Source organism: Callorhinus ursinus, unplaced genomic scaffold (assembly GCF_003265705.2).
Source record: "Callorhinus ursinus isolate GAN/ISIS: 27379988/994484 unplaced genomic scaffold, GSC_fseal_2.0 scaffold25, whole genome shotgun sequence".
Taxonomy (NCBI): Eukaryota; Metazoa; Chordata; class Mammalia; order Carnivora; family Otariidae; genus Callorhinus; species Callorhinus ursinus.
In genome coordinates, this window is record NW_027397087.1 from 40,440,531 (window position 1) to 40,462,295 (window position 21,765).

The following is a 21,765-nucleotide window of genomic DNA, read 5'->3' on the forward strand; positions in this document are numbered from 1 at the left end:
GTAGATGCTGTCATCACGTATTCTCAATTTGCCATTTTTCTTATGTAAATTATTGGTTAGTTTTAAGTTCAGTTTCCTTGGATATTCTGCCTGTCCTTTTTCCCTAATCTGAATTGTAGGCCTAAAAGGGTAGGGATTTGTATTATGCGTTCTTAGGCTGCCGTAAACAAATCCCTGACTATGAAACAAAGTATATGGGGATTTCAGAGGTTTCAGAAGGCTTAAGGATTAGGTATCTTTCTAATTCATTATTTGTATATATATAGATTTATAATGCATATTATTTTATAAAGTTATGCTTCATTTAACAGATATTTATGGAACTCCTTTGTGAGATGTTATGTGAAGTATCAAGTTTTTTTTATTTAGGAAACTTAAATTTTAGAAAGGAAAAACTAGCTGAACTTACCAATTTTATTCATTAGCTGTAGTTACCAGTTATCTTTTTCCATTAATTAAAAACAAAAATTAAAAGATTGACTGTTGTTTGAAGTGCCGTTATTTCTGTTTGGAGTATGTCTTATACACATGAATAAAATCAGCAAGTTGACATTATATTTACAGAGTCAAGTTGGCTTCAATGCACATACACATAAAGTATATATACACATATATTTTATTTATAAGACCATTTTATAATTTTTGAAAGTATATTTTTAAAGCTTTTGGTTTTACAAAATATGAAGTGAAAAGGTCTGGTTTAATTATTTAATGCCTAAGCCTTTTGCATTTTATTGTGAAACTTGTTTTCAGACATAATACAGATTTTTTTTAAGCTTTTATTAGTTTCAGGTGTACAATGTAGTGATTCAGCAATTTCATATATCACCCAGTGCTCATCATAAGTGCACTCCTTAATCCCCACCACCTATTTCACCCATTACCCCCTCCCCACACTGGTAACCCACCCATCCCCTCTGGTAAACATCAGTTGGTTCTCTATAGTTAAGAGTCTGTTTCTTGGTTTCTCTCTCTCTCTCTCTCTCTCTCTTTTTCCTTTGCACATTTGTTTGTTTGTTTTTTCAAATTTCCCAGTATAATTTATTTACAACCCCACAACTAGACAGCAGATTACAGCATTCTGAGCAGTGTTTCCCTACCATTTGGAGATATATTTTTATCAAAGTGAGATAAACAGGATTTCCCAATTGCATTAATTTTATGAGTAGAGAGTAAGAACACAAGTGATTTGGGACTAACAGTATTTATAGAAAAGCACAGGTCATTTGAAAGGGCATTGGGTATAAAACCTACAAACGGAGGATGAGGGAGATTTGTGGTTCATATTTAACTCCAAGTGGAATGATATTCCTCTCCTTTTCCTTTATTACTTTCTATTCTTTTCTTATTTAAATTGCTTTCTCCTTTTTGATAATACTTACCATCTTAATCCATTAAAACTGTTTAAAAAAAAAAGCAGGAAGAGAAAAATGAGGGCGGGAAATCGGGGCAGGGGGGGAGACGAACCATGAGAGACGATGGACTCTGAGAAACAAACTGAGGGTTCTAGAGGGGAGGGAGGTGGGGGGATGGGTTAGCCTGGTGATGGGTATTAAAGAGGGCACTTTCTGCATGGAGCACTGGGTGTTATACGCAAACAATGAATCCTGGAACACTACATCAAAAACTAATGATGTAATGTATGGTGATTAACATAATATAATAAAAAAAAGCAGAATAGAATTTATAGGAGTAAATGCTAATAATATCCAACAATCAAGTTCTTTTGTTACTTCCTACCTCCACTCTGCATTTTGTGCATTTGTTTTCTTCATTTGGATAGGTAACAGTTTGTTTTGTGTCTTTTATCCCACATATGAATGAAATCACGTGGTATTTGTCTTTCTCTGACTGACTTATTTCACTTAGCATTATACCTTCTAGCTCTATCCATGTCATTGTAAATGGCAGGATTTCATTCCTTTTCATGACAATAATATCCCATTGTGTGTGTGTGTGTGTGTGTGTGTGTGTGTGTTTACGTATGTGTGTGTACACACCATATCTTCTTTATCCACTCATCATTCAGTGGATACTTGGGCTGCTTCCATATCTTGGCTATTGTAAAGAATGCTGCTATAACCATAGGGGTGCATGGTGTTTTTGTATTTTGGGGGTAAATACCCAATAGTGCCATTGCTGGATCAGAGGGTAATTCTATTTTTAACTTTTTAGGAACCTTCCTACTGTTTTCCAGAATGGCTGTACCAGTTTACATTCCCACCAGCAGTGCAAGAGGGAGGGTTCCTTTTTCTCCACATCCTCGCTGACACCTGTAGCTTCTTATGTTTTTGATTGTATTGATGTTTTTTTCAAATCACCCCCATTCCCCAGGTAGCTCACACAACCTCTCCCTGGCCGTTAGTCTTTATGATTAATGGAATACACTGATATAGGTTCTTCTAACTACTACTTATATAGCCTTGTGCAAGTCATTTTGCCTTCGAGCGCCCCAGTTTGTTGTGATATCAAAATTACTAATATAAGTAAGGACTTAGCAAAGTGTTTAGCAGAGAAAGTGCCCAATAAATGACAGAAAAAAAAAATACTAAAGCAGTTCCTGTTTAGAGAACACTGAGGAGACATGTGAATACCTCTCATTCTTAATTACACTGACTACAGTAACTTCATACCTACAACAAGCCCTATCTATGCCAGTGGAAGAAAATCTTTTTAAACTAGTAAGTTAAAAAGTCCCTATATTATTTTTGTTTTGGGTTTTTTTTTTTTTTTTTGGCGGGGAGTCCAGGGCAGGAAGGGGCTGGGAATTAGAGGGAATACACTGATATCAGGAAGGCATGAGTGGCAGATTACAGACTGCTGGAGGCATGCATTTAGGTTTTTAAATATATTCTTTGTGTCAGATATACTATTCACAAACTGGTTATAGTTATTTCACAGTACTAGGTAAGCATAATGTGTGAAAACTTGTGTCGCTATCTAAGATCTCAAAAACTCTTTAAGACTGAAAATAATCAAATCTGGCACAGAAAATCATCTCCAATGAAGAAAATATAAATAAAAGAATTTTCTCTTAAATTCAAATTTCTTTGCTGTTAAAAAAAATCTGTATTGACAACCTATGGAATGGGAGAAGATACTTGCAAATGACATATCCACGAAGGGTTAATATCCAGTATATATAAAGAACTTATAAAACTCAACACCCAAAAAACAAATAATTAGTATATGAGCAGAAGACATGAACATCCAGATGGCTAACAGACACATGAAAATATGTTCATCATCACTCATTGTCAGGGAAATATAAATCAAAACTACAATAAGATATCACCTCATAACTGTCAGAATGGCTAAAATCAACAACACAAGAAACAACAGATGTTGGTGGGGATGTGGAGAAAAACGAACCCTCTTGCACTGTTGGTGGCAATGCAAACTGGTACAGCCATTCTGGAAAATAGTATGGAGATTCTTCCAAAAGTTAAAAATGGGGGCGCCTGGGTGGCTCAGTCTGTTAAGCATCTGACTCTCAATTTCATGATCTCAGGGTCGTGAGATTGAGCCCTGAGTCAGGCTCCATGCTGGGCATGTAGCCTACTTAAGATTCTCTCTCCTTCTCCCCCTCCTTCCCCACTCACGCTCATGCTCTCTCTCTAAAAAAATTTTAAAAAGTTAAAAATGGAACTACCCTCTGATCCAGCAATAGCACTATTGGGTATTTACCCCCCAAATACAAAAACACTATTTCAAAAGGATACAAGCACCCTTATGCTTATAGCAGCATTCTTTGCAAATAGCCAAGATATGGAAATATCCCAAGTGGAAATGGTGAGTTGATGAGTGGAAAAAGAAGATGTGGTATATATACATGAAACGGAATATTATTCAACCATAACAAAGAATGAAATCTTGCTCTTTGCCCTGACACAAATGGAGCTAGATAGTATAATGCTAAGTGAAATAAGTAAGAGAAAGACACCGTATGATTTCACTCATGTGGAATTTAAGAAACAAAGGCGCAGAGGAAAAGAGAGACAAACCAAGAAACAGACCTAATATTGATAACAAACTGATGGATACCAGAGGGGAGGTGGGGTGGGGGGGATGTGTGAAATATAGGTGGTGGGGATTAAGGAGTGCACTTGTGTAGAGTACCGGGTAATTGAAATACAAATTTTTTAAAATTTTTTTAAGATTTTATTTATTTATTTGACAGAGAGAGACACAGTGAGAGAGGGAACACAAGCAGGGGGAATGGGAGAGGGAGAAGCAGTCTTCCTGCAAAGCAGGGAGCCTGATGGCGGCGCTTGATCCCAGGACCCTGGGATCATGACCTGAGCCGAAGGTAGACGCTTAGCGACGGAACCACCCAGGTGTCCCTAAAATACAAATTAAAAAAAAATAAGTAATAGAAATGAAAAATAATATCACTAAGAGAAAATGAAGATGTAATAATACATAATACTTTTCATGAAGAAAGAATAATGATTTCAAGATAGTCTTGAAATTTACCCATAATTCTGTATTTGTAAATATGGAGGTTGATAAGTTGAATGTTGAAAAAGATACTGAAAGACATTGAAGATAAGATAAAAATGTCAACATTTGATTTTAACGAAACAGAACAAAAGTATTAGGAGCCATGATGGAAACAAAATCTCTAAAAACATGATTGAAATTCTTTCTTAATTATATAACAAAAATTATCTTTATATAAAAACTGTATATAAAATGCCAAACAGAAAAAATAAAACTATGTGCATATGAAAATAAAATCTATCAGTACAGCTAGTAATATGGTGAGAGTTAGCAAAGTACTCCTCGTAGGCAAAAATATACATCGGACATAGTATTTCACAGTATTCTGATTATCTTCTGCCTTGATGATGATAAATAATTACTGAAAATTTTCTATATGCCAGGGCCTCTGGTAAGTATTTTTTATGTATTATCTCATCTGTTCTTCACAATTTCTGAAGACATTAGTACTATTGTTATTTGTCTTCCAGAAAACAAAGGCACAGTTATAATATACCTAGACCAGAGTCCCTGATCCAGTGAATAATAGGGTCATGAAACAAAATCAGGGAGTCTAACCCAGTGCCCACTCTCTTACCCACGGTGCTGTATTATGATGGCTCTTTTTCCTTGCCACAAGTTTTTTTTTTCTTTCTCCACTTAACTCCTTCATGAATGCTTAGTTCAGAAATTTGTTAACTATACTTTCTTCATCATGTTCTAGGATTTCTGAAACCATTTGTAAACACCAGACTTTAGAAGTGATTAACCATAAAATATATGTTAGGTTCTCAGAGAATATGAATAACATAGTTTCTGCTTCAAAGCGCATTTATTCTTATAATTATGTGTAATACTGGTAAATGACATAGGAAAACCACATATCACTGATACTTATTTTTTTTTTTTAAATTCTGAGAAGTATACCTAGTAGCCAGCGAGGGATCTACTTAGCTTGAATATATAAATTTATGTCAAAATGGTGCCACCTTTAATCATTTTCACTTTACACATAATTCTAACACTAAAACTTTTCTGACTGTAGGAACGCAAGAGAGCTCTAGAGGCAGAACGGCAGGCCCGTGTAGAAGAACTGTTGATGAGAAGGAAAGAACAAGAAGCCCGAATTGAACAACAGAGGCAAGAAAAGGAGAAAGCCCGTGAGGATGCTGCCCGAGAAAGAGCTAGGTACCTGATTTGCTATCACGATTTTGATCCTGATGAACCGGCTGTAATGAGTGGATGTTCAAATCACGTCTAAAAATAAAGCCATTTGCTGTCATGTAGATTTTTAAAGAAATAGTCACGATTTCCAAGAATTATGTCATTGTACTTAAAATAGAAACCTTTTGAATCTTCCTACTGGGAAACGATATTTCAAGATTTTTTGATTGCAGGAAACAGAATTTGATACTGGCTAACTAGAGCAAAGATTTTTGGAAAATATTGGGAATATAAGTGATAGAGGAACAGGCTTGGAAATGGTCAGGTGTCAAAGGCTAGGTCACAAGGGCACAGTGGTGGCCTTTTGATGGAACCAGTCAGGTCAGCATATTGCCACTCTGATTATGATAAATGACCTTCAGCCATCCCTACATTTTGAAATTATTTGTTTAAGATTCAAAGATCCAGGAAAAAACATTTAATTGGCTAAGTTGAAGTCACTTTTGGTTGCTGTACACCTTGCTGATGTGATATTTTCTGACCTTTTAATTGTGGCAAATTTAGTGGTTGTGAAGAGATAGCTCTTTGTGGTTTTAATATGCTTTTCTAGTTGGCCAAGATTAATAATAAGGCTGAGCAACTTTGCTCATACTTACCAACTACTCAAGTTTTTTTAATGTAAAGTGCCTATTTAAGTTTTTTGTTCATTTCTGTACTGGAATATTTTCTTCTTGATATTTGGGAATTATCTTTACTAGATACCAATTCTTTGTCAGATACATTTGTTGCAAATATTTTTGTAGGTATGGCTTACCCTTTTACTCTATGATGGCTTTTAATTAATAGTTCCAGGTGTACCATCTAGTGATTCAGCACTTCCCTACAACACTTGGTGCTCATCACCAGAAGTGCACTCTGTAATCCCCATCACCTACTTAACCACTCCCACACCTGATTAATATAATTCTTGATTGCAGTGTAGTAAAACTGAACAGACTTTGTGATTTGTGCTTTTTGATCTTGTTTATGAAATCCCTTCCTCCCTGGAGTCATAAGATACTCTTCAAAATGTTGTAGTTAGGGAGGGCACGTGTTCTGATGAGCACTAGGTGTTATGCGCAACTAATGAATCATTGAACACTATATCAGAAACTTATGACGTACTATATGCTGGCTGAATAAAGGAAGGATGGAGAAAAAAATGCAGTTTTTTTTTAATAGTAAAGTCTTTATCTACCTGGAATTTATTTAATTGTATGGGTTGAAGTAGGAATCTAATTTCATTTTTTTCTCCGGTGGATACCCTGTTCTAACACACTTATTGAGGCATCAATTTTTTTCCTACTAATCTATAAAATTTTCTGATATAAATGAAGCTTCCATGTATGCATGGTTGTTTGTAGGCTCCATTTTCTGGTCCATTGGTCACTTTTTCTATTTCCTACCTTAATTCTCAAAGCTTTACAATAATTCTTGGTGTCTATTACTATCCCTTACTTTATTTTTTAATTATTAGGACTGTCTTGGCCCTTTTGCATTTCCACTGTTAGAATCAGCTTGGTCAATTCTATAATAAAAAAAAGAAATTGTAAAAATGTTGTGATTTTTGTTTATTTTTGTCTTTTTTTAGTTTCAGGTGTAGAATTTACTGATTCAACATTTATAAACAACACCAGGTGCTCATTACAACTGTATTCCTTAATCCCCATCTCCTATTTAACCCATCCCCCCACCCCACCCATCTCCCCTCCTATAACCATCAGTTTGTTCTCTATACCTAAGAGTCTGTTTCTTGATTTTCCTCTCTCTTTTTTCTCCCCCATGTTTGTTTGTTTTGTTTCTTAAATTCCACGTACGAGTGAAATTATATGGCATTTGTCTTTCTCTGACTTATTTCACTTAGCATAATACTCTTTTTTTTTAAGATTTTATTTATTTGAGGGAGAGAGAGAATGAGAGATAGAAAGCACTAGAGGGAAGAGGGTCAGAGGGAGAAGCAGACTCCCTACTGAGCAGGAAGCCCAATGTGGGACTCGATCCCGGGACTCCAGGATCATGACCTGAACCGAAGGCAGTCGCTTAACCAACTGAGTCACCCAGGCACCCTAGCATAATACTCTTTAGCTCCATCCACTTTGTTGCAAATGGCAAGATTTCATTTCTTTTTTATGGATGAATAATATTCCATTGTATATATATACCACATCTTTATCCATTCATCTGTCAGAGGGCATCTGGGCTCTTTCCATAATTTGGTTATAATATAATGATGCAATAAACATCAGGGTGCATATATCCCTTCAAATTAATATTTTTGTTTCCTTTGGGTAAATATCTGTTAGTGCAATTGCTAGATTGTAGGGTAGTTCTATTTTTAACTTTTGGAGGAACCTCCATACTGTCTTCCATAGTGGCTACACCACCAACAGGTAAGAGGGTTCTCCTTTCTCCACATCCCCACCAACACCTGTTGTTTCCTGTGTTGTTAATTTTAGGCATTCTGACAGGTGTGAGGTGATATCTCATTGTAGTTTTGATTTGTATTTTCCCTGATGATGCATGATGTTGAGCATCATTTCATGTGTCTGTTGGCCATCTGGATATCTTTTTTGGAAAAATGTCTCTTCATGTCTTCTGCCCATTTTTAACTGGATTATTTGGTTTTTGGGTGTTGAATTTTTAAGTTCTTTATAGATACAGGATACTAACCCTTTATCAGATATGTCCTTTGCAAATATCTTCTCCCATTCTGTTGGTTGCTTTTTAGTTTTGTTGATTGTTTCCTTCTCTGTGCAGAAGCTTTTTATTTTAATGAAGTCCTAGTAGTTTATTTTTGCTTTTGTTTCCCTTGCCTCAGGAGACATATCTAGTATGAAGTTGCTGTGGCCCATGTCAAAGAAGTTACTGCCTGTAATCTCCACCAAGATTTTTATGGTCTCACATTTAGGTCTTTAATCCATTTTGAATTTATGTTTGTATATGGTGTAAGAGAGTGGTCCAGTTTCATTCTTTTGCGTGTTGCTCTCCAGTTTTCCCAATAGCATTTGTTGAAGAGATTGTTTTTGTTTGTTTTTTTTTTTCAGTTGGATATTCTTTCCTGCTTTGTTGAAGATTAATTGACCATACATTTTTGGGTTTATTTCTGGAATTTCTGTTCTGTTCCATGGATCTATGTGTCTGTTCTTGTGCCAGTACCATACTGTCTTGATTACTACAACTTTGTAATAGAACTAGAAGTCTGGAATTGTGGTGCCTCCAGCTTTTGCTTTTCTTTTTCAAGATTGCTTTGGCTATCTGGGGTCTTTTGTGTTGCATACAAATTTTAGGATTGTTTGTTCTAGCTCTGTGAAAAATGCTGGTAGTATTTTCATAGGAATTGCATTTAAATGTGTAATTACTTTGGGTAATATAGACATTTTAACAGTATTTGTTTTTTCAATTCATGAGTATGGAATGTTTTTCCATTTCTTTGTGTCAGCTTCAATTTCTTTCATCAGCGTTTTATAGTTTTCAGAGTCCATCTTTGTTTAGGGTTATTCCTAGGGATCTTAGGGTTTTTAGTACAGTTATAACTGGGGTGGATTCCTTGATTTCTCTTTCTCCTTCATTATTGGTATATAAAAATGCAGCAGATTTCTGTATGTTGATTTGTTATCCTGCGACTTTCCTGAATTTGTGTATTAGTTCTAGTAACTTTTTGGTGGAGTCTTTTGGGTTTTCCTTATAGAATACCATGTCATCTGCAAATAGTGAAAGGTTTGACTTCTTCCTTGCTGATTTGGATGCCTTTTATTTCTTTTTGTTGTCAATTGCTGAGGCTAGGAATTCCAGTACTATGTTGGACAACAGTGGTGAGAGTGGATATCCCTGTCTTGTTCCTGACCATAGAGGAGAAGCTCTCAGTTTTTCCCTATTGAGGATGATACTGGCTCTGGGTTTTTCATATATGGCTATTACTGTGTTGAGGTATGTTTCCTCTAAACCTGCTTTATGGAGGAGTTTTATCATTAATGGATGTTGTACTTTGTCAAGTGCTTTTTCTGCATCTGTTGAAAGAATCATATGGTTCTTATCCTTTCTTTTTTAATGTGGTCTATCATGTTGATTGATTTGCAAATATTGGACCATCCTTGCAGCCTAGGCATAAATCCCACTTGATCATGGTGAATGATTCTTTTAGTGTACTGTTTGATTCAGTTTGCTTATATTTTATTGAGAATTTTTGCATCCATGTTCATCAGGGATGTTGGCCTGTAGTTCTCCTTTTTAGTGGAGTCGTCAGGTTTTGGTATCAGGGTAATGAATAGAATGAATTTTGAAGTTTTCCTTCCATTTCTGTTTTTGGAATAGTTTGAGAAGAATAGGTATTAACTCTTCTTTAAATGTTTGATAGGGCAGGGGCTCCTGGGTGGCTCAGTCGTTAAGCATCTGCCTTCGGCTCAGGTCATGATCCCAGGGTCCTGGGATCAAGCCCCGCATCGGGCTCCCTGCTCCGCGGGAAGCCTGCTTCTCCCTTCCCCACTCCCCCTGCTTGTGTTCCCTCTCTCACTGTGTCTCTCTGTCAAATAAATAAAATCTTAAAAAAAAATAAATGATAGGGTAGTTCTATTTTTAACTTTTGGAGGAACCTCCATACTGTTTTCCAGAGTGGCTGCACTAGTTTGCATTCCCATCAACAGTGTAGGAGGGTTCTGCTTTCTCTGCATCCTCTCCAACATCTGTTGTTTCCTGTGTTGTTCCTTTTTGCCATTCTGACCTGTGTGAAGTGGTATCTCATTTAGGTTTTGGTTTGTATTTCCTTGATGATGAGTAATGGTGAGCATATTTTCTTGTGTCTGTTAGCCATTTGTATCTCTTCTTTGGAGAAATGTCTGTTCATGTCTTCTGCCCATTTTTTGACTGGAATTTTGGTTTTTGGGTTTGAGTTTGATAAGTTATTTATAGATATGGTATTCTAGCCCTTTATCTGATATGTCATTTGAAAATATCTTCTCCCATTCCTTAGGTTGCTTTTTAGTTTTGTTGATTGTTTCCTTTCCTTTTCAGAAGCTTTTTATTTTGATGAAGTTCCAATAGTTCATTTTTGCTTTTGTTTCCCTTGCCTCTGGAGACGTGTCTAGTAAGAAGTTTGCTGTGGTGAGATCAAAGAGGTTACTGCCTGTGTTGTCCTCTAGGATTTTGGTGGATTCCTATCGCACATTTACATCTTTCATCCATTTTGAATTTATTTTTGTGTATCGTGTAAGATAGCAGTCCAGTTTCATTCTTTTGCATGTTGCTGTCCAGTTTTCCTAACACCATTTGTTGAAGAAACTTTTTCCCCATTGGATATTGTTTCCTGCTTTTTCAGTGATACTTGTGGGTTCATTTCTGGGTTTTCTATTCTGTTCATTGACCTATATGCCTATTTTTGTGCCAGTACCATACTGTCTTGATCACTACAGCTTTGTAATAGTTCTTGAAGTCTGGAATTGTGGTGCCTCCAGCTTTGCCTTTCTTTCTCAAGATTGCTTTGGCTCTTCAGGGGCTTTTCTGGTTTCATGCAGATTTCAGAATTGTTTGTTCCAGCTCTGTGAAAAATGCTGGTGTTATTTTGATAGGGAATGCATTGAATGCATTGAATGTGTAGATTGCTTTGGGTAAATAGAGACATTTAAGTAATATTTGTTCCAATCCATGAGCATGGAATTTTTTTCCTTTTCTTCCTCAATTTCTTTCATCAGAGTACAGATCTTTTACCTCTTCGGTTAGGGTAATTCCTAGGTATCTTACAGTTTTTGGTGCAATTGTAAATGGGTTTGATTCCTTCATTTCTCTTTCTGCTGCTTCATTATTGATGTATAGAAATGTAACAGACTTCCCTGTGTTGATTTCATATCCTGTGACTTTGCTAAATTTGTGTATCAGTTCTACCAATTTTTGGTGATTCTTTCAGGTTTTCTACATAGATTACCATGTCCTCTGCAAAGAGTGAAAGTTTAAATTCTTCCTTGCCAATCTGGATGCCTTTTATTTCTTTTTGTTGTCTGATTGCTGAGGCTAGGACTTCCAGTAGTATGTTGAACAACAGTGGTGAGAGTGGACATCCCTGTCATGTTCCTGATCTTAGGGGGAAAGCTCTCAGTTTTTCTCCATTGAGGATGGTATTACCTGTGAGTCTTTCATAAACAGCCTTTATGATGTATAGGTGTGTTCCCTCTATCCCTACTTTGTTGAAGGTTTTTTTTCAAGAAAGGATGCTATATTTTGTCAAGCGCTTTTTCTGCATCTATTGAGAGGATTATATGGTTCTTATTCCTCTATTAATGTGGCATATCATGTTGATAGATTTGAGGATGTTAAACTACCCCTGCTGCCCAGGAATAAATCCCATTTGGTCGTGGTGAATAATCCTTCTAATGTACTGTTTGATCCTATTGGCTAGGATCTTTGTGAGAATTTTTGCATCCATTTTCATCAGGGATATTGGTCTATAATTCTCCTTTTTGGTCGGGTCTTTGGTTTTGGGATCAAGGTAATGCTGGCTTCATAAAATGAGTTTGGAGGTTTTCCTTCCATTTCTGTTTTTTGGAACAGTTTCAGAAGAATATTTATTAATTCTTCTTTAAATGTTTGATAGAATTCCCCAGGGAATCCATTTGGCCCTGGATTCTTTTTTTTTTTTTTTAAGATTTTATTTATTTGACAGAGAGCACAGGCAGGGGGAGCAGCAGGCAGAGGGAGAGGGAGAAGCAGACTCTCTGCTGAGCAGGGAGCCTGACGTGGGACTTGATCCCAGGCCCCTGTGATCATGACCTGAGCCGAAGGCAGATGCTTAACCAACTGAGCCACCCAGGTGCCCCAGTCTGGCCCTGGATTCTTATTTGTTGGGAGATTTTTGATTATTCATTCAATTTCTTTGCTGGTTATGGGTTGTTCAGATTTTCTATTTCTTCCTGTTTCAGTATTGGTAGTTTATATGTTTCTAGGAATTTACCCATTTCCTAGTCTAGATTGCCTAATTTGTTAGCATATGATTGCTCATAATATTCTCTTAGAATTGCTTCTATTTCTGTTGTGTTGGTTGTGACCTCTCCTCTTTCATTCATCATTTTATTTGGGTTCTTTGTCTTCTTTTTAATAAGTCTGGCTGGGGGTTTATCAATTTTTTTTTAAATTATGTTATGTAGTCACCCTTCAGTCAATCTTGTTAATTCTTTCATAGAACCAGCTCCTAGTTTTGTTGATCTGTTCCACTGTTTTTTTATTTCTATTTCATTGATTTCTTCTGTAATCTTTATTATTTCTCTTCTTCTGTTGGATTTAGGCTTCATTTGCTGTTTTTTCCAGCTCCTTTAGGTGTAATGTTAGGTTGTGTATTAGACTTTTCTTGCTTTTTGAGGAAGGCCTGTATTGCTTATATACTTCCCTCCCAGGACTGCTTTTCATTGGCTTCCATGTATTTTTTTTTTAATTTCTTCTTTAATTTTCTGGTTGACCCATTTATTCTTTAGTAGGATGTTCTTTAACCTCCATGTATTTGTGGTCCTTCCAAATTTTTTCTTGTGTTTGACTTCCAAGTTTCATGGCATTGTAGTCTGAAAATGTTCATGGTATGATCTCAAACTTTTCGTACAGTTGAGGCCTGATTTGTGACCCAGTATGTGATCTATTCTGGAGAATGTTTCATGTGCATTAGAAAAGAATGTATATTCTGCTTTAGGATGAAATGCTCTGAATATATTTCTTATGTCCATCCTGACCAGTGAGTCATTTAACGCCATTGTTTCTTTGTTGATCTTTTGCTTAGATGATGTGTCCATTGCTGTGAGTGGGGTGTTAATGTCCCCTACTATTATTGTATTATTATCAATGAGTTTCTTTTTTTAAGATTCTTTTTTTTTTTTTTTAAGATTTTATTTATTTATTTGACAGAGAAAGGGAGAAGCAGGCTTCCCGCTGAGCAGGGAGCCTGATGCGGGGCTCGATCCCAGGACCCCGGGATCATGACCTGAGCCCAACGACTGAACCACCCAGGCACCCTATCAATGAGTTTCTTTAAGTTTGTTATTAATTGATTTATATATTTGGCTGCTCCCAAATTAGGGGCATAAATATTTACAATTGTTAGATCTTCTTCTTGGATAGAACCCTTTATTAAGATATAGTGTCCTTTTTCATCTCTTACCACAGTCTTTGGTTTAAAATCTAGTTTTTCTGATATCAGAATGGCATATAAGGGTGGCTTCTCTAGCTTTCTTTTGATGTCCATTCACATGATAAATTGTTCTCCACCCCTTCACTTTCAATCTGGAGGTGTCCTGGGTGTCAAATGAATCTCTTGTAAGCAGTGTATCAATGGGTCTTGGTTTTTTTTATCCATTCTGATACCCTGTGATTTTTGATTGGAGCATTTACTCCATTTACATTCAGAGTAATTATTTATAAAGATATGAATTTAGTGCCATTGTATTACTTGTAAAGTCACTGTTCCTGTAGATTATCTCTGTTCCTTTCTGGTCTTTGTTATTTTTGGTCTCTCTTACCCACTCACAGGGTCCCCCTTAATATTTCTTGCAGAACTAGTTTAGTGTTCATGAACTCCTTTACTTTTTGTTTATCTTGGAAACTCTTTCTCTCCTTCTAATCTGAATGACAGCCTTTCTGGATAAAGTTTTCTTGGCTGCTTATTTTTCCCATTTACCATGTTGAATATATCATGCCACGGCTTTCTGGCCTGCCAGGTGTCTGTGGATAGGTCTGATCCTAGCCTAAGTGTCTACCCTTGTATGTTAATGATCTTATTTTAATTTATTTTATTATGTTAGTCACCATACAATGCATCATTAGTTTTTGATGTAGTGATTGATTCATTGTTTTCATATAACACCCAGGGCTCCGTGCAGTTTGTGCCCTCCTTGATACCCATCACTGGGCTAACCATCCCTGCCCCCCCCGCCCCCCCCGTCTAAAACCCTCAGTTTGTTTCTTGGAGTCCATAGTCTCTCATGGTTAATGATCTTCTTTCCTGAGCTGCTTTCAGAATTCTGTCTCTATTTTTGTATTTTTCAGGTTTCACTATGATATGTCATGGTGTTGACCTATTTTGTTGATTTTGAGGGGAGTTCTCTGTACCTCTTGGACTTGAATGCCTGTTTCCTTCCCCAGATTAGGGAAGTTCTCAGCTATGATATCTCCAGTTTACCTTCTGTACCTCTCTCTCGTTCTTCTGCCTCTTGGACCCCAATAATTCTAATATTGTTTCGTTTTATGGTATTGCTGATTTCTCAGTCTCCCCTCATGATCCAGTAGTTGTTTTCCTTTCTTTTCCTCAGCTTCCTTCCTTTCCATCATCTTGTCTTCTATGTCACTGACTCTTCTGCCGCATTTGCCCTAGCTCTTAGAGCATCCCTTTTAGACTGCATCTCAGTTAAAACATTTTTAATTTCGGCCTGATTAGATTTTATTTCTGCACTAAGAGATTCCCTAGTGTCTTTTATGCTTTTGTCAAGCCCAGCTAGTAACTTTATAATCGTTATCCTGAATTCTAGCTCTGGCATTTTACTTATATCTCTATCAATTAGATCTGGGGCAGAGACTATTACTTCTGGTTCTTCCTTTTGTTGTGAATTCCTCCTTTTAGTCATTTTGCCAAGAGAAGAATGGATGAACAAAAGAACAAAATGAAAAATATCAACCACTACCCAAGGGAAATACACACTAGACAAATCAAAGAGGTCAGAAGCCAAAAAAGAAAAGAAAAAGAAAAAAAAGAGGCAAAAAAGAGAGTATATAATCTCCCAGGTGGACAAAATAGGGTGATTCACTTGGTCCTAGGTATATTTTGTTTGTTATAAGACACTAAATCCCAAAATTGTAAAGAATGCAAAACCTATATATATACATATATATAAATAAAATTGAATACAGTGAAAGGAAACCAAAAATAAAGAATGTATCTATAAAATGTAAATGTAAAAAGAAAATTGAGAAAAGACTTAAAAGAGTTGATAAAATAAGAAACTAGTTGAAAAGAAAAAAAAGAAAAAAGAAAATTTTAAACTGAAAGAATAAAGACTCACGTGAAAAAAACCCTCTGATTTTATGTACTGTTTTCCCCTAGCGCGGGAGTTTTTCAGTTATGAGTGATCTGTAAACTTGGTACTCACCTGAGGATCCTGCTCGTCTTCTGGGGGAGTGGCCTGTTGTACTGAATCTCAGGTGTATTTGCCTGAGCAGAGTTGCACCACCGCTTGCCAGAGGGCTGGGCTCAGTGTAAGCTGCTTCAGTTGCTCTATGTGGCTTTTGTTCCTTGAAGGCTTTTCGCACCACTTTAGAGGATGGAAGTAAAAAAATGGCAGCACCCCACTCTCCAGCCCTAGAGCTGAACGACTTCGGCCCCCACTCTTCACTGCACCCTCAGGGAAAGGCAGTCAGTCCCTTTCATGTGCGCCAAACTCCACAGACTCCTGCAGTGCATACCCGCACCAATCCTGGGTGTTGGGGGGTGTCTCATTACACCCCACCACTGGCTGGGCCCCTGCTCAGGGAGTGTTTGCCTTATTCTGTGCACACCTGTGCCGCTACTACAGGGGGAAGGAGCCAGATCTTGCAGCAGTTGTTGCTTGCTGGGCCCCTGCTTGGAGAGCAGTCACCTGATTTTGTCATGGTTCATGGTTTATGGCAACACCTAGCTGAGAGGCCTCTCTGGGGCTTGCTTCCTTGCTGCAATGCTTGGGAGCTCTGCTGCGCTCAGGCACCCCTGTTCTTTCTGTGACCCTGGGGATCCTGAGACCACACTGTCCCACCTACATTTTTGTCCCGCTTCACCACCTGAGCACATTTCAGGCAGGGACCTCCTTCACAGGAGTGGACTTCTAAAAGTTCCGATTTTGTGCTCCACTGCTATATCACTATCCAGTAGCCAGCTTATGGAGCCTCCTTCCCCCGTGATTTATCTTCTGATTTTTCCCCCCTCAGATTCATATGTCTGCACCTCCTACCTTGCAAAACGTGGTTACTTTTCTATTTGTAGAATTGCAGCAGTTCTTTTCTTAGGTCTCAGGTTAAATTCACAGGTGTTCAGAACGATTTGATAGACATCTAGCTGAATTCCAGGGACCAGATGAAATCCGGGTCTCCTACTCTTCTAACATCTTTCCTTCCTCTTCCCAATTAAAGATATTTTCTAATATTTTTTATGATTTTTTGATCTATGAGTTATTTAGAATCATGTTGTTTACTTTCCAAATACTTGGGGATATCTCCAATTTTCAGTCGTTTTCTAATTAAATCTTTTTTAGTTGAAGAATATACTTTGTGTAAATTTAGTCCTTTTAAATTCATTGAAACTTACGGCTTTGGGTGTAGACTATTCTAGAGAAAGGTCCTACATGCTCTTGTAAAGTATTTGTATTATGTTGTTGTTGGATGGAGTGTTCTTTAAATGTCAGTTAAGTTAGTTGATTGTTTTGTCTTGACTTCTGTATGCTTACTGATTTTCTGTTTTATTAATTTTTGATAGATGGTTATTGAAATTTCCAAATATTTTTGAATTGTCTATTTATATTTTCAATTTTGACAACTTCTGCTTTATGTAGTTGGTGCCTCAATGTTATGGGAATATAATATCTTCCTGGGCTATTGATTCTTTCAAAATGTTCCTCTTTGACATTTTAAAAAAAATATTTCTTGCCTTAACATCATCTTTTTTTTCTGTTTTAAATATTGCCATGGTCATTGTTTACATGATATGTCTTTTTCTACCCTTCTACTTTCATCCTTTTGTGTCTTTTTATTTAAACTTTGTCTCTTATAGACTAAATATAGTTGAGGTTTCCTTTTAGATCTAGTCTAATTTCTGCCTTTTGATTAAAGTGTTTAGTCCATTCTCACTGAATGTAATTATTGATCTGATTGCATTTATGTCTTCCACTTTGATACTTGTTTTCGATACATCTGAAGGGGTTTTTTTTCTGTCTTACTACAACCTTTTTGTTAATACTTTTTTTCCTTTAAATTTTTTGTTATGTTAATCACCATACATTACATCATTAGTCTTTGATGTAGTGTTCCAGGATTCATTGTTTGTGCATAACACCCAGTGCTCCATGCAGAACGTGCCCTCTTTAATACCCATCACCAGGTTAACCCATCCCCCCAACCCCCTCCCCTCTAGAACCCTCAGTTTGTTTTTCAGAGTCCATCGTCTCTCCTGGTTCATCTCCCCCTCCGATTTACCCTCCTTCATTGTTGCCCTCCTGCTATCTTCTTCTTTTTTTTTTTTTTTTAACATATATTGCATTATTTGTTTCAGAGGTACAGATCTGTGATTCAACAGTCTTGCACAATTCACAGCGCTCACCATAGCACATACCCTCCCCAATGTCTATCACCCAGCCACCCCATCCCTCCCACCCCGCAACACTGCAGCAACCCTGTTTGTTTCTTGAGATTAAGAATTCCTCATATCAGTGAGGTCATATGATACATGTCTTTCTCTGATCGGCTTATTTCACTCAGCATAACACCCTCCAGTTCCATCCACGTTGTTGCAAATGGCAAGACCTCATTCCTTTTGATGGCTGCATAATATTCCATTGTATATATATACCACATGTTCTTTATCCATTCATCTGTCGATAGACATCTTGGCTCTTTCCACAGTTTGGCTATTGTGGGCATTGCTGCTATAAACATCGGGGTGCACGTACACCTTCGGATCCCTACATTTGTATCTTTGGGGTAAATACCCAGTAGTGCAATTGCTGGATCATATGGTAGCTCTATTTTCAACTTCCAAAAGTTGAACCTCCATACTGTTTTCCAGAGTGGTTGCACCAACTTGCATTCCCACCAACAGTGTAGGAGGGTTCCCCTTTCTCCACATCCCCGCTAACATCTGTCATTTCCTGACTTGTTAATTTTAGCCATTCTAACTGGTTTTAGGTGGTACCTCATTGAGGTTTTGATTTAGATTTCCCTGATGCTGAGCTATGTTGAGCACTTTTTCATGTGCCTGTTGGCCATTTGGATGTCTTCTTTGGAAAAATGTCTGTTCATGTCTTCTGCCCATTTCTTGATTGGATTATTTGTTCTTTGGGTGTTGAGTTTGATAAGTTCTTTATAGATTTTGGATACCAGCCCTTTATCTGATATGTCATTTGCAAATATTTTCTCCCATTCTGTCAGTTGTCTTTTGGTTTTGTGGACTGTTTCTTTAGCTGCGCAAAAGCTTTTATCTTGATGAAATCCCAATAGTTCATTTTTGCCCTTGCTTCCCTTGCCTTTGGTGATATTTCTAGGAAGAAGTTCCTGCGGCTGAGGTCAAAGAGGTTGCTGCCTGTATTCTCCTTTAGGATGTTGATGGACTCCTGTCTCACGTTTAGGTCTTTCAACCATTTGGAGTCTATTTTTGTGTGTCGTGTAAGGAAATGGTCCAGTTTTATTCTTCTGCATGTGGCTGTCCAATTTTCCCAACACCATTTGTTGAAGAGACTGTCTTTTTGCCATTGGACATTCTTTCCTGCTTTGTCAAAGATTAGTTGACCATAGAGTTGAGGGTCCATTTCTGGGCTCTCGATTCTGTTCCACTGGTCTATGTGGTTTTTGTGCCAGTACCATACTGTCTTGATGATGACAGCTTTGTAATAGAGCTGGAAGTCCGGAATAGTGATGCCGCCAGCTTTGCTTTTCTTTGTCAACATTCCTCTGACTGTTTGGGGTCTCTTCTGGTTCCATACAAATTTTAGGATTATTTGTTCCATTTCTTTGAAAAAAGTGGATGATATTTTTTTTTAAGATTTTTATTTATTTATTGAGAGAGAGAGAGAATGGTAGAGAGAGAGCAAGGTCAGAGGGAGAAGCAGACTCCCTACCGAGCAGGGATCCCGATGCGGGACTCGATCCCGGGACTCCAGGATCATGACCTGAGCTGAAGGCAGTCGCTTAACCAACTGAGCCACCCAGGCGCCCAAAGTGGATGGTATTTTGATGGGGATTGCATTGAATGTGTAGATTGCTCTAGGTAGCATTGTCATCTTCACAATATTTGTTCTTCCAATCCATGAGCATGGAACGTTTTTCCATTTCTTTGTGTCTTCCTCAGTTTCTTTCATGAATATTTAATAATAGTTTTCTGAGTACAGATCCTTTGACTCTTTGGTTAGATTTATCCTAGGTATCTTATGGTTTTAGGTGCAATTATAAATGGGATCGACTCCTTAATTTCTCTCTCTTCTGTCTTATTGTTTGTATATAGAAATGCAACTGACTTCTGTTCATTGATTTTATATCCTGCCACTTTACTGAATTCCTGTATGAGTTCTAGCAGTTTCGGGGTGGAGTCTTTTGGGTTTTCCACATACAGTATCATATCATCTGCAAACAATGAGAGTTTGACTTCCTCTTTGCCGATTTGGATGCCTTTGATTTCTTTTTGTTGTCTGATTGCTGTGGCTAGGACTTCTAATACTATGTTGAATAGCAGTGGTGAGAGTGGACATCCCTGCCACGTTCCTGACCTCAGGGGGAAAGCTCTCAGTTTTTCCCCATTGAGAATGATATTCGCTGTAGGTTTTTCATAGATGGCTTTTATGATATTGAGGTATGTACCCTCTATCCCTGTACTCTGAAGAGTTTTGATCAAGAAAGGATGCTGTACTTTGTCAAATGCTTTTTCTGCATCTATTGAGAGGATCATATGGTTCTTGTTCTTTCTTTGGTTAGTGTATCACGTTGATTGATTTGTGGATGTTGAACCAACCTTGCAGCCCAGGGATAAATCCCAGTTGGTCGTGGTGAAGAAGCCTTTTAATGTACTGTTGGATCCTATTGGCTAGTATTTTGGTGAGAATTTTGGCATCCATCTTCTTCAAGGGTATTGGTCTGTAATTCTCCTTTTTGAAGGGGTCTTTGTCTGGTTTTGGGATCAAGGTAATGGTGGCCTCATAAAATGAGTTTGGAAGTTTTCCTTCCATTTCTATTTTTTGGAACAGTTCCAGGAGAATAGGTATTAATTCTTCTTGAAATGTCTGATAGAATTCCCCTGGGAAGTCATCTGGCCCTGGGCTTTTGTTTCTTGGGAGATTTTTGACTGCTTCAATATCCTTAGTGGGTATAGGTCTGTTCAGGTTTTCCATTTCTTCCTGGTTCAGTTTTGGTAGTTGATACATCTCTAGGAATGCACCCATTTCTTCCAGGTTATCTAATGTGGTGGCATAGAGTTGCTCATAATATATTCTTATAATTGTTTGTATTTCTTTGGTGCTGGTTGTGATCTCTCCTCTTTCATTCATGATTTTGTTGATTTGGGTCATTTCTCTTTTCTTGTTGATAAGTCTGGCCAGGGGTTTATCAATCTTGTTAATTCTTTCAAAGAACCAGCTCCTAGTTTCGTTGATCTGTTCTACTGTTCTTTTGGTTTCTCTTTCATTGATGTCTGCTCTGATCTTTCTTATTTCTCTTCTCCTCCTGGGTTTAGGCTTTATTTGCTGTTTTTTCTCTAGCTCCTTTAGGTGTAGGGTTAGGTTGTGTGTTTGAGACCTTTCTTGTTTCTTGAGCAAGGCTTGTATTGCTATATACTTTCCTCTCAGGACTGCCTTTGCTGTATCCCAAAGATTTTGAACAGTTGTGTTTTCATTTTCATTGGTTTCCATGAATTTTTTTAATTCTTCTTTAATTTCCTAGTTGACCCATTCATTCTTTAGTAGGATGCCTTTTAGCCTCCATGTATTTGAGTTCTTTCTGATTTTCCTGTTGTGATTGAGTTCTAGTTTCAAAGCCTTGTGTTCTGAAAATATGCAGGGAATGATCCCAGTCTTTTGGTATTGTTTGAGACCTGATTTGTGACCTAGAATGTGATCTATTCTGGAGAATGTTCCTTGGCACTAGAGAAGAATGTGTATTCCATTGCTTTGGGATGGAATGTTCTGAATATTTCTGTGAAGTCCATTTGGTCCAGTGTGTCATTTAAAGTCTTTATTTCCTTGTTGATCTTTTGCTTAGATGATCTGTCTATTTCAGTGAGGGGGTGTTAAAGTCCCCCACTATTATTGCATTGTTGTCAATGTGTTCCTTCGCTTTCGTTATTAATTGCCTTATATAATTGGCTGCTCCCATGTTAGGGGCATAGATATTTAC

General features: G+C 37.4%; 1 protein-coding gene across 4 annotated transcripts in view; it reads left to right on the top strand.

The window, feature by feature from the left end:
* SCAPER (S-phase cyclin A associated protein in the ER) overlaps positions 1-21,765 on the top strand; it is a 539,023-nt gene that overhangs the window by 162,654 nt on the left and 354,604 nt on the right. For all 4 annotated transcript variants that reach the window (XM_025883907.2, XM_025883909.2, XM_025883908.2 and 1 more), the window contains one exon: positions 5,528-5,670. In XM_025883907.2, the coding sequence (XP_025739692.1) occupies positions 5,528-5,670 (143 nt within the window). The remainder of the gene's footprint in view (positions 1-5,527; positions 5,671-21,765) is intronic.